The 13,295-nt window shown below is 30.2% G+C and overlaps 1 protein-coding gene across 1 annotated transcript in view; it reads right to left on the bottom strand.

Moving 5' to 3' along the window:
- Window positions 1-8,362: 8,362 nt before the first annotated feature.
- The window catches only part of LOC132714527 (semaphorin-5B-like), a 5,629-nt gene continuing 696 nt past the window's right edge, over window positions 8,363-13,295 (bottom strand). The window contains exons 2-6 of the mRNA XM_060697423.1: window positions 12,338-12,514; window positions 10,737-10,786; window positions 10,136-10,217; window positions 9,200-9,285; window positions 8,363-8,571 (exon numbers count right to left, since the gene is read on the bottom strand). Of these exons, the coding sequence (XP_060553406.1) occupies window positions 8,455-8,571; window positions 9,200-9,285; window positions 10,136-10,217; window positions 10,737-10,786; window positions 12,338-12,514 (512 nt within the window). The 3' untranslated portion in view covers window positions 8,363-8,454. The remainder of the gene's footprint in view (window positions 8,572-9,199; window positions 9,286-10,135; window positions 10,218-10,736; window positions 10,787-12,337; window positions 12,515-13,295) is intronic.

Here is a 13,295-nt window from a genome sequence, read left to right as displayed (position 1 = left end):
TTTTTGTTTTTCTTTTAAACAGGATGTATTTACGCATTAACATAGTACCTGTTATATGAACTTAAAATAATGGTGTTAGTGAATCTATGACTTATGTTTCAAGATAGGTTGACGGGTGCGTTTGTTTGAAGCGTTGATGATTGTTAAATAAAATTAACGAATAAAATGATATCTTCACTGTGTCATGGATGTACATGAAATGAATGAAATAAATAGTTCTGATTTTTATTCTTTACCAGATTGTTTCAAATATCATTCATGTTGTTGGTGTTATTCATTTACATCGACAATTAGACACACGATGTTATTGATTACATGAATGCATACAAATACATGTCATTGGAAGAAGCTCCACTTAGGTCCAAAAGCATTAAATTTCACATTTGTACATAGATAAGATTCAGCTCTTAACCCTTCAAAATAGTGCTCTCTATTTTTGTCCTCAAAAACCTCATTGACCACCTCCATGACGCCTTCGTTGATTTATTATTATCAACAATAAACCTTCATTGATACGCAACGGTCATATTTGTTTGAAAAAACAGGCACAACATATCATTATTCATGAAAATAATTGGTATTTAAATTCTTAAACCGATTAACTGAGCGAAAACAGTAAGTTTATTTTAAAATGTATCCGAAACATTTCCTATACATGTAGGTTGTTTTGAAGGATTCTGTGACTGTTGTTTTCTTTTGCTTAGAATTTTATTACATTTAGAGGTTATATACTCAAGTCCCCGGTGAGTGAATTGTAAACAAAACAAATATGCAATCATGGGTTTAATCAAATAATTTAATCTTAAAGAAGTAAACAACACGAAACCAAAAATTGATTATAATGAAAGATTTATTCACGACTATTATTTGATATTACAGAAATACTTTGCCATTCGTCAAATTACGGTTCATCCTCAAAATCATTCAAAACATTATGCAATTCGTACTAATATGTACACGCAATATCTATATCTTTTGGGCGCTTGATTTCATCACCTTCAAGTAAGTATACAAATCATTACATTTTACTTATAATCAAATTTATTTAGCTTCCACCAGACTTTTCAATCTTTGTCGCGACACAAAACCATTTCAGACATGACATTACTTTGTGAATTTATGCATAAGTGTCCACTTTTTCACAGAAAAATGCAACTTAATTATCAAACAACGAGTACATACCAAGAACATGGAGAACATGTTTCGGATATTCAACTGTAATAGAGAACAATTGTCAATACTGATTTTGTACATTACCTGTGACTGTTTACATCATTTAGTGGCGTCTTTGTTGTCCTGTGACTGTTCACATCATTTAGTGGCGTCTTTGTTGTCCTGTGACTGTTCACATCATTTAGTGGCGTCTTTGTTGTACAGCACCAACATATAACTTGTCCCCCATCTGTTGTGTTTTGTTTCCTGATTATTCTATTTGAAAGAAATCTATGGAGATTTAGATTGATTTACATTTTTTACTTTGACGTATGTTCAAATAAATTCATTAAGTCTCCTGAAACGCGCCTGACGTGGTTAACAAAAATAGAACCATTCAACATTTTATGCGATCATTTTCGCGAAGAATTTTGTTTGTTTCTCTCTAAAATAGTTTGTAATAATTTGAAATAGTGAATGAGTTATGGAATAAAATTATTTTTGCACTTTAAAAATAAAAGATTTGTTTTATGTAAAGAACAGTGAAACATACAACTATCTTTCAAATTTATATTGAAATGAAGAACATTGGTTTATTATTCCCAACAAATATGCTTTGCAAAATCTTTTACAAGAAAATGGCCATCAGTCCGTCTACATTGACTAAGGCCATTGTATACGTTACATTTTACATGTAATTTAACTATTTAGTTGTTTCCAAGTTCAGGTTTGTCTTTGATAACTAATAAATATCTTGACCTACTGTATTCCTAGAAATGTTCGCAGATACAATATTTCGCATTTTTCACAACGGCGGCATTTTCGCGGAGACAAACTTTCGCGGATATGAGGTAACCGCGAATTCCGCGAATGTTAAGTCGCTTCGGCCTAAATTACAGCTTTTGGAGGCTACGTTGTTGATGCATGACGACCTTGCCTGTTGGGTGCTTTTAATTATTTTATTTTTTGACAAGTCGCGCCTAAAGCGCTACGTTACTCGATACATTACGAAATGTATTATGTGTTTGAAATCGAAGTATTTCAAAATAACAATTAATTAAAACATTATTGAAATATTTTATTTTTAGATATAAACCTTAACTTTAATTTATGTTTATATTTATTTTATTTGTGTTTTTACAGCTGCCACTTTGTTTATTTCCATTCAAGTAAAACGAGAGACCACATGACTGTTTAAACTCTAACACAAATGTTTACAAGAATGTCCTACTATGCAGATAATTTCAAACAGGAATAAAGAAATTTCTAGTTTATGAAATTTTTGATTAAGTTTTTGTATAGCCAAAAACGGAATTTAGATATCAAAAAATATGTTTTTATGCCTGAACATACTGGTACTATAAAAGTTAGTTAATTTGGCAATGCACGAACAGTGGCAATTGATGTTCAGGAAAAACTCTTGACACATCAATTTGAATAGTAGAGTTAAAATGAATATATTTTCATCTAGAGCTGAAACAATTGTTAAAATATACTGTTTTGAAGCTTCTTAAATATAAAGTCTTATGTTGCTTTAAATCATTTGTTTTTCTAATAGAACACGCAAAAGCAAACTTGTCTTTTTCTCATGGACCTGCAGAAACATTATTCAAATCCAAACGCGCTTGGTTTCTAAAATGAAATGGACTTCTTTAAATCTGAAAAAAATCGTTAATCATCAGCTGACAGAGTTAAAGCAATTACAAGTATAAATTTATGCACTGAACGGATGCTTATTATTTAGGTAAGAATAAATATGTGCAAGAAATTATTCAAGCTTTATTTGATAGCAAACCATTTGCTATTTAATACATATATTTGTCATTATTAAAAACAATCATTTGGGAAATACAAAATTACATGGGATAAGATCAAATAAACCTCTGTCTTCTTTTTACATTTGTCTTCCATAAGATACAACCATCTGGGAATAGCAAAGTGCCATTTGTTACAATACCATCGCGAACAATATTTTGTTAAATACCATTTGGGAATAGAATACTTCATCAGACTGTAATGCCTAGAGATCTTCTTTCAAATTGGTAAATAAATATATAACCATACGAAAGAAATACAAACACAATTTTCTTTGGATAATTTTGAAGAACAGATATTTTTATAAAATATCATGTTCAAGCCATTCCCTGAATTGTTTATATGGCTTTTTTCACTTATTTCACTAATTTAGCTATTATAATTTATAGGCAGTGTATGCTACAACAACTCTGTCGCATCTTCAGTGTCAGTACTATCATTAGGAAAATCACTATTACAAACGTGAACTTGCTAGCATATTGTTGGTCTTATTTTTTTGTTAGCTTATAGAAATTTATTACACCAAAATATTTGTTTCGCATCTATTCAGATAATTCTGAACTAATATTTTAACATTTAAGTATATTGGCAGGTCTACCGGAATAATCTCTGTCCTTAAATACAAATATATTGCAACATATAACGGAATTTGATAACAATTTTCCTTCCAATCGTAAATTTTAGGACAACTTTTTAATCATATAATACAAAATTCTTTAAATATACTAAGACAATATGATAAGAAATCAAAGTTTATTGTAAAGAATTCACATTTTCAAGAAAAAAATAATATTAAAGAAATCATTTTTCCCTTAAAATTGACAGAATAGAAATACACGGTTTTGAAATTTTAACGCGCATGAATAAATCAATTCACATCAAAAGGTCAAAACAAGTATAAAGACAGCTTAGACCGATATCATTTCGATTCCAGGGAAATAAAAATACTTATACATTTATCAAGCGGAGATTATTTCTGCTGCCGATTTTCATATTGACCTGTCCTAATTACCACCTACTGTGGCAAATGTATAAAATGTTATTTAACATAAGAAAAAAATAAGGAAAAAAAGGGTTTCACGTTATTTTTCATGAATTACTTTTATTTATTCCTTATCAATGAAAACTCACTTGTCAGAATAGTTTCTATTGTGTTTACATCGGTGCTCGATAATCCCACATATGTCAGTTAAACCTGACGACATTCTGGCGCCTGCATATCATCTCGCTGCCTATTAATTCCCGAAAATGCTTCTAATTATAAATGACATTAAATGACATGGATAAAACTTGTAGCATTAGTGTATGTGAGATTTCATTTTAGTATAATAAAATATGGTAGCATATTTCTAACAACAAAGTACCATATAATAATCGAGTAGTTATGAAAAATTTAAATCATATTTAAAAAATAAATGCGTGGATGTTATATCACACAATGTGATCAAATTGACTAAAAATTAGATCTACAAAAGATATTTCTTGCATGCATCTTTAATTGCCACCGAATTTGTTGTCCATTCATTGTGATTTGGATTTAATGAACTAGACTTAATAAACAGAATTGTTAATTGGTAGGATTGTGTTTGCCAGTTTATCTGCCGGCTACATATATCGGGCACTCTATCAATCCAAAGGAAATCATGCAAATATTATAGATTTGTTCTCCAATTTTCCAAATTAGATCTTCCAAGAAGTAATAAATTTAGAGAAACGAGGTCGGATATTGTACTGAAATAGAATATTACACATCAAAAGAATGTAATATGGAATATGTTTTAATGTAGCAAAGAGAAAAACAAACATTTAGTAAGATCGCTAGTTTTGACAAAAAATGTAAATTCTAACATCCTTAATCGAAACAAGCACCTCTTTTTGCTTTTCGTGTCGACGAAGTAGTTATTTTTAGTCAGGCTTCATTTGTCAAATTACAACAGGTGAATTGTTTTCATCACGTACCAGGTCATTGGGGGATAGCGTAGGACCAGAAAGATGCCTTGTATAAGACCTAAAAGACGCCTGTAATGTGCATTTTTTTATACTGTTTTGTTTAAAGGTCATTTTTATCCATTCCTTTTGTCTAGAAACAGTTACGCAAAAACAATTTTGCTGAACTGCAATGTACAAAATATGCAGGTTTTTTTTTCAAACACAAAACGGTTTACCTGAAATTTGAATATCTTCCAAAACGCAGCACTTACAAAGTAAGTTGGAAAAACTCTATAGATATAAAACTTAATATTCTTAAAGATCATGTATGTTGTAATTGAAGCTGTTACGGCACTTGAGTGTCATTTTATATATGAATAAAAGTATGCTTATAAAACAATTTTCAAGCATCGAAGAATATGTAAAATATGCACTGCAAATATTTGTCCATATTGTATGTAATCATTACAATATATTCATTCGTTTGTTATTGAAAGATTTGACATAGATTTTAAAGAAAAATGAATTTCATAATACCTCCTTTTATGTACATGAAATGATAAATTCGGTAATAATATCTTTATAAATAATGCATTTTGGAACTAACAATATTGATAAATCTTAATTTTAGCACCATGTTTGTGATATTTAACCATAAAAAATTCTGTAACAGACAGGATCTTTAAGACATTTACTGTGAAGAAAACATAATAAACATAATTATATATATTTTCTTTTTGTTTCTATAGTTGTTGTGATTTGACATTTGTTAAAATAGATGCACCAATTATTTAAATATGTATGATCTTTAATTATACAACAGGGGCTTATTACGCGGGTAATTGCATGCATGTTGAAAGTATTAGTTTTCATAATTGATACAATATTTTTGTAAACTATGTACAACAATATATACTCAAACAAAATTGAAAACACTTTTCTTTAATACAGTTATGATATCTTCGACATTCGGTTCAAGATAGTGATGTTCCGATTGTTGCAAGTCGCCGATAATCAGTCACTGTTATGTAAAGCGATAATAATCGGTTCACAAGAATTGGGTCCGCGGCGTCGTCGAAAGTGTTTAAAGTAAAGAATGGAATAAGATCTGAATGTAATTGTCTTTGCCGATCGCAAATAAAATCATGTCTGAGACCATTTGGAGTTAAACAGGATCAAATTTCATCCAATTTCTATCACAAGTTAAGGTACGTGTGTGTATCATAATTTTATGCAACTTTAGCTTAAAAGCAATATAAAACAATATAATTGCATAATGAGAACAGACAAGTAGAATATTGTGAGGACTGTGTTTTGTGAAAGTTGCTCTCCCGTGTTGTACATTTAACATTTGCAGTACTTCTAATTGATTGACAGTAGAATTTTCTATCTTTATAGAGTTTTGTTTGCTCCATAAAAATATTGATTTTGAGAATAGTGTATATGTTTAGATTGATTGTTTAACTTTACTAAAAATGCACTTTCATGACGTTACTGTTTACATTCCTTCTAACTGTAAATACATTTTTGAAATTGTTTAGATAGCTTAAATCCAACTTTCTTATTTAGCTTTTTGTAGTATTTGTTTTGATTTTCATTTTTTATCTACCTTTACAAAGTAGTGTAGATTATGTCATTATCTATTTATACCTTTACAAATCAAGATCTGGTATCAATATACATCACATCGATTCTTTGCTTTACATGTCTAGGTCATATTGCACGGGATACATGGTTATTCTGAATCAAAGGAGTGAGCGACTGATCTGAACGTTTTGCAGAGTTACGCTAATGTTTTGGACCCACAACGATGGTATTCAAATATCGATATTTCCAGTCCTGATATGTCTTAAAACCTTCAGTGAACTCCGTTTAAGCAAAACATGTCTTGCAGGACTATATATGACAAAACATAGATATATATTTAAGATAAATGAATCAAAATGTGTCTTTTTAAAACTTCAGAGAATTCGAATATTATTATTCACGTTATAACATGTTCAGCATCCGTTTATTATGCAATTTTTTTTTTCTTTTGTATATAACTTTTATATTGAACATTATCTTTGAATGTTCGTAAAAGAATATGACATCAGGAGTTATTTATTATTGGAAAGGTGTTAGTGCCATTCAGTTCAAAGAAAATCGTTTGCGCTTATCCTTATTATGTTAAAATATTGTCAACTTGCTATAGAACTATCTAGTTATATATTCTTTAATTTCATTATATTAAAGGCACATGCACTATGAAATAAAAAATAACTAGGGCAATTATATAATGCTGCCTTGCATACCCGATAAATATTATTGATCTTGGAATTTCAGATAGAATAAACTATGCGTTCAAAATGTCTGTGGTGTGCAATTTTTGCTTGCATCATAAAGTTTCATATAATAATATCATATTGATTATCAGATAAAATCCTCGCCTCACCTTGAACTAACTGAATAAATTATTTCAAACGATTTGTTAATTATATGAATAAATACAATTTTGCATTTTGTTTGACTTTATAAAAGAAATAAGTAGATATGTGGATATTTGATAGGCAGCACAAATAGCAGACGGTTTAGACGAATGACCAAAACAAAGTCATGATCATGCATTATTTTATGTACTAAATGTTCGTCTGTATCATGCGAAAAATGTTTATTGCGATATTAGAAAATATCACCAAATAGTGTCATCAACACAATATTTTAGTATTTAAAGGTTTATAAGTCTTAGTATTGTTACTGTAGATAGGGTCTGGCCTTGATTGGCACCAACAGTCCGTTTATGGGCTACCTTTTTAATATTGTCTCTGGTTACTGTACATTTATGTTTTAATTGATATGAGTACAGAACCTGAGATACTTATGCTTAACCTTACAATATTTCAGTCCTACGATAGTGCTACACCCAAAGAATTATCAGCCCGAAAGAGTGGCTTGGTAGTGTGATGGTATAGGATTCGAACAATAAACATTATTCTTTCTTTAAACAGAAGGATTTGAACAAACAAAACAAATATAAAGTAAACAGTACACAGTATACAAATTTATATTACAAGGGAAATCATAACCCATATACATGTTGATGGAAATCGATGCTTTAAACATGCCTTAACGCTTATACCATTCACTATCGATAATTCAATTGAGTCTAGAGTTGAACGATTATAGTATGAGCATCACGGAAATCAGAATAATTCGCAATATCCGAAACAAAATAAAGGTTGTCTTTCCTACTTTTGAAATTATCGAAATAAAGTTTGACAAAATATTTTTTTGTTATTTTTAGAATATAAACAAGTGCACAAAAATTTATAAACTTTCCTGTAGCATAGGCTTAATTCAGAATTCAATTTATTATTCAAAGCTTATATGATCTTATATGATCAGAAAATAAATTGACATTGAAGGTAAGGAATTTTCTGAGGTTAAGGGAAATCAAAACCAATTCGAATTAGTGAACTTTGTTTTATTCTTTGATAACTGTGTACACAACTAACCTGTCATAATAAATATTCAAATATTAAAAACATATTAATTTGTTGTCAGGATATAATTTCCATATCAAAGATATTCGCAAATGAATTTCTTTGTTACATAACAGAAATTATCATCCCATTTGTTTCCATAGTAACCAATCCATACACAATTCCTACCCTGTGGCTCATTCGGCGCCCAAGCCTGTAACGAAAATAATCTTTAAATTATCGTTTTTGCCATAGATATTTTCTGCGTGCGTGTCTCATTCGTGCCGTGGCTTTGGCAATTTTACAAAATAACACTAAGCCTGAACAATTGGAAAAGGTATGGAAAACGTATAATATTATGTGCACATAGGCATCAACATTCAAAGTACATTTTTATTAGAATAAGCATCCCAGATGCTAAAAAAGTATGTTTATATTAGTGACATCATGGCTGAGTGATTAACGCGTCGAATACTTAGGATTGTGACTGTGTAAATTGAAAACCCCGTCAGGGACAAGCAATGTTTTCCTTGAACAAGAAACGTTTTACTCATTGCTAAATATTGTTTTGTTATTTGAGAATGTTTTTCTATAGCTTAACTCCCAACGTAGCTGAATTAAAAAGAATCTTTGTAATTTAAATATATCTGTTTTCAAACAAGTCTTTTGTATGCGGAGGAATATATATACATCATATTTCCAGTTTGAAAACACATTTAATATTCATCATTCCGCTTATGAATCCATCATGTTCTGAAGATTTGATGCAAACGTAAAACAGATAAAAATGATAACTGTAAATATGTTTTAAGTATTTTATTTAGAGTCAGAGAGATACGCACCGTGAAACCAAGATCAACACTAGTCCCGTCACTCCATTTGCAGTTCTCACCCTGAGTGCAAGTCATTCCAATCCAGTGGCTAAATCCTGAAAACAAGCAGTGAAAGAAACCACCCTTAAACTGACTGCTTATAATAATGAGGCATGGCTTTAGGTGAGCACAACGCATATTTAACATCCTATAATATGTTTACAATCCATAAAGTTAACGTTAAATATATTCATATGCCAAATGTGGCCGAATAACTATTTCGTTACTTACAAAAAAATAAATTAATGGTTTGCAAATTATGACCAAGAAACGGTTATTTCTGTAACCGAACAGTATGATTACTGAAACAGCGGCCAAATAAAGATTATCATTAGACTTAATGTCAAAGGTCACATTCTATGCAGAAAATTGCCCCTGGATTACTGATCCAATTATGTTTCTTTTTAGCTTAGCATGTTGTTTGTAAACAAAATAAAACAATAGCTAGATTTATCAATTTAACTTAAACAAAAGCATGTTTAGATTTAATCCAGTCCGCATCTTAAGCATGTTATATCAACAAGTTATATTTATAGCATTCTAAGTGTCCTTTGTTCTTCAAATGTAAGTCCCCATTGTTGCTGAGTGGTTGCCTTTAATAGTTGAGGCACCAGAACTGGATCCTCAGTTTAACCCTGCATGATCGTGATAGGTCAGACAATGGGTCCAAATTACTGAAGATTCTCCAAGATGTGAGGTATGAATCGCCAAAATCATCTATCATGCACCGGCATCATATGACCTAAATTATTTTGGTGCTTCGTCAAACCAAAACAAACACACAGTCAAGTGCAATTATACATTTCTTATCAAAACTGTGCTAGAACTGTGCTGCCTTATTGACGGAATCTGACATACCGAATGTCGGGCAAATGAAGATTATGATAATTCAAAAGTAAGACCAACCTTCTACTAGGGTTCCAAGAAAATCTATTTCCTCTTGACTCTCCAGAATTACAAGTCTTGCAGACATACCATCACATATCGCCTGCAAAATATGTTAAATGTTGAACAAAAATACATGGGATTTGTTTTGAAATATTTACCATATTTACTTACACGTGTATTACACATAGCGATTGATAAAATAGTAAAGCTTTAGTAATTTTAAAATAAGTATGTTGAAATTGGAACCAATATTGGCAGTTTTTATATGTATTTTTAGAATGAGGTGACATATCAACCGATTCAATCAAAAGCAATATTTTAAAATAAGAGCTTAACAAAAAAGTTTTCATACATTTAGAGAAATTTGACTGATGATCGTATTAAACGGTCTTTAATTAATAAATGACCAGTTCAATCCTATGTAATATAGTAACTTTCCGTTATTTAAAGATCATTTAGTTCACTGTATATCTCATTTCAGTTTATTACATTGTATCAGTTACGACCTTTATTTAATCTTATATTATAAGTGATACAATACATGTTCCGTTGATAGGCAAATATGTTTTTAATGAATATACAGTAAAACAAAACAACGATAAATATGGTATTTATTTACCGCAGCTTGCGAATGTGTAACTACGTCTGATCCAAGAAAGTAGCCAGTTGCTACGAAGAAAAAAAAATATTTTAAAGGTCTAAAATAATCAAACATCTTAAGTAACTGAATCTTAGTTTAAATGGTTCTAAATATGAAAAGCCGAATATATCCATAATATATAAAACAGATGTTAATGACATATACATGCACTTTATAACAATATTTGAAGTTTTGTATATTCTTTTCATATGACGGAGCAAATAATATTTTGTTGTTGTTGTTGAAATCATAGTGGCCATTATAAAACGTAATTATCATGATTATAATGGTTACTTGAACTAGGCTTTCAAGACACTATTACTTCAAGAAAATTGTTGATAAAACAATCTGAATGTTTTGCTTTTCATTGTTATATGGTATAGTTAATGAGTTTGTTAAATCAAATAAAATCTTTCAAAGATCTAACTTCTGTTTAGTCGTGAATCTACAATATTACTGAAATGATAAAAAAAAATTATAACTTTCATTTACACGATAAGAATTTGGTAATGCACAAAATGCTTGAAATGACAATGATGATAGGATATGAATAGGATCAAGACAATACTGGTCATATACAGAAGAGATATATAAGGTGTTCAAGATCATCAACAGAGAAACAAGGACAACAAGAATAAAGGTATTTCATCGAAAGGTATCAAATAATCATATACGGTTCTTTCCCGTATTGCTTTCCTCGTCCTGATTGTGAGCGGGTGTATAAAGGTGTATTGTACCACAATTTTTTTTTTATAAGCATAAACGTATCGTGAACCTCATGATGCCGTAAGTGTACGATTATTAAAACAACTAAACAAAACAAACAAGCCCGCCAATGCAAAATGATTTAATTCATTTTCTTAAATTATTATGTTCACTTGATCATTTTTGCATGTTTGATGCCAGAGGTGCTCTGATTCTTTTAAGATATTATCTTGTGTCAATGTTTTAGTTTTAAATAATTTTTCCTCAGAGAAAAAACAAAGTTGAAAATATGAAAATAAGTAAAGGTTTACTCAATGGTCCCTCTGATTGCTTCATTGTCTAATATTTGTAATTACATCGAAATATACTAGCTGACTAAGTCGCTTCCAATATTGATTTCAATATATTTAGATAAACGGTGTTTGTTATAATCATGTTTATCTCCAAGTCATTTTAAATGGAAAAGATATAAATCGAAAATGAAGAATGCAATCCATGCATCGCAAAATGTAAAGCGTATAGCCAGACAAAACCACAGAACATAAAACGAACATAAACGAGAAGGGCACCAGGGAAGAATCCATACATTGTACTATTAAAATGGAGAGTATTAAAGGAAAGGGAATATTAGCAGGAACATTTCTGATTTAGAGAGGTGGGTACAATACACAAGGTGGGGAAATACATGTAGTAACAAAACACAACGAATACTATGAAATGATGAATTTTGATTGTCGCATATTACATATTAACCGATATAATGGATATACTAAAACAATATATGTTTGTTATTTGAATAATAATTTCCCTTTAGGTTCTTTATGTTCTTCAAATCCTATTTTTGGGAATATAAACGCAAAAAAATATTACATTACCCAGAAAGCAATAAGCTCTCTCATTACAAGCTTCGTTTTCAATTGCAACATCCTGGCATGTTTGTCCTCCATTGCTAGGCGACGGGTTAGAACATGTTCTTGTCCTTGACCTTGTTCCATCTTTGCAAGTCACAGAGCATGAACTCCAGCTTAACCATGAACTCCAGCCACCATTCACTAAACATGTACAAAATGTTTTTTTATTACTATATCATCTCACTTATGTTGAAATGTTACAACAGCCTGACATTGACATATGAGTAAATGTCGGCTTTAAAAGAATAAATAATGCGGACTTGCTTTTGAGAACCTCATATAGGTGATACTGCGTAAAAGATGTTTAGTCAACAAGAACTAAAATGATTGGATTTGATCGATTTTAACGTTGTTTTAAATTTAAATTTGATAAGTTATCATTTAATCATTGATTTAGCTGCCATAATCAGCGGCTTGTGACGATGTCATTTTCTTTATGACAAGATCATGTCAATTCATAGCTTTTATAACTTTTAATACTTCAAGAATGTTTTGTAATGGTCTTTTTAATAACAATTGGCAAGAACAAAATAAAGTAAGCCAAACAATTGCCAAAAGCAAGCGAAACAAAATGATTATTTCAGTACAGAATACAAATGACATGTGTATGTATGTGTATATGTATATAAGATACCTATAAGTAAGTGTTTCAAAGATCAATTTTGATATGAAAGAGTTCATTATCTTACTACTCGAGAAAGAATTCGGCTGGTATTTACTTTATCAATAAAATTGATCTTCCCTAAAAATTTTATGATACAAAATGTAGTTGATATTATGTTTATATGTTTATGTCATACACTGTTCGTTATTGTGCATGTTTTATGTCCGCATAGGCTTTAAAGCCTATTGGAATAACATAAAATGTCTACTGTCAAATTACATATGAATAGGTGAAGACAACGATAAAAGTGTATTCCAT

This window comes from Ruditapes philippinarum, unplaced genomic scaffold, assembly GCF_026571515.1.
Source record: "Ruditapes philippinarum isolate M1 unplaced genomic scaffold, ASM2657151v2 ctg10227_1_1_1_1, whole genome shotgun sequence".
Lineage (NCBI taxonomy): Eukaryota > Metazoa > Mollusca > Bivalvia > Venerida > Veneridae > Ruditapes > Ruditapes philippinarum.
This window is presented reverse-complemented; position numbering and strand designations above follow the sequence as displayed.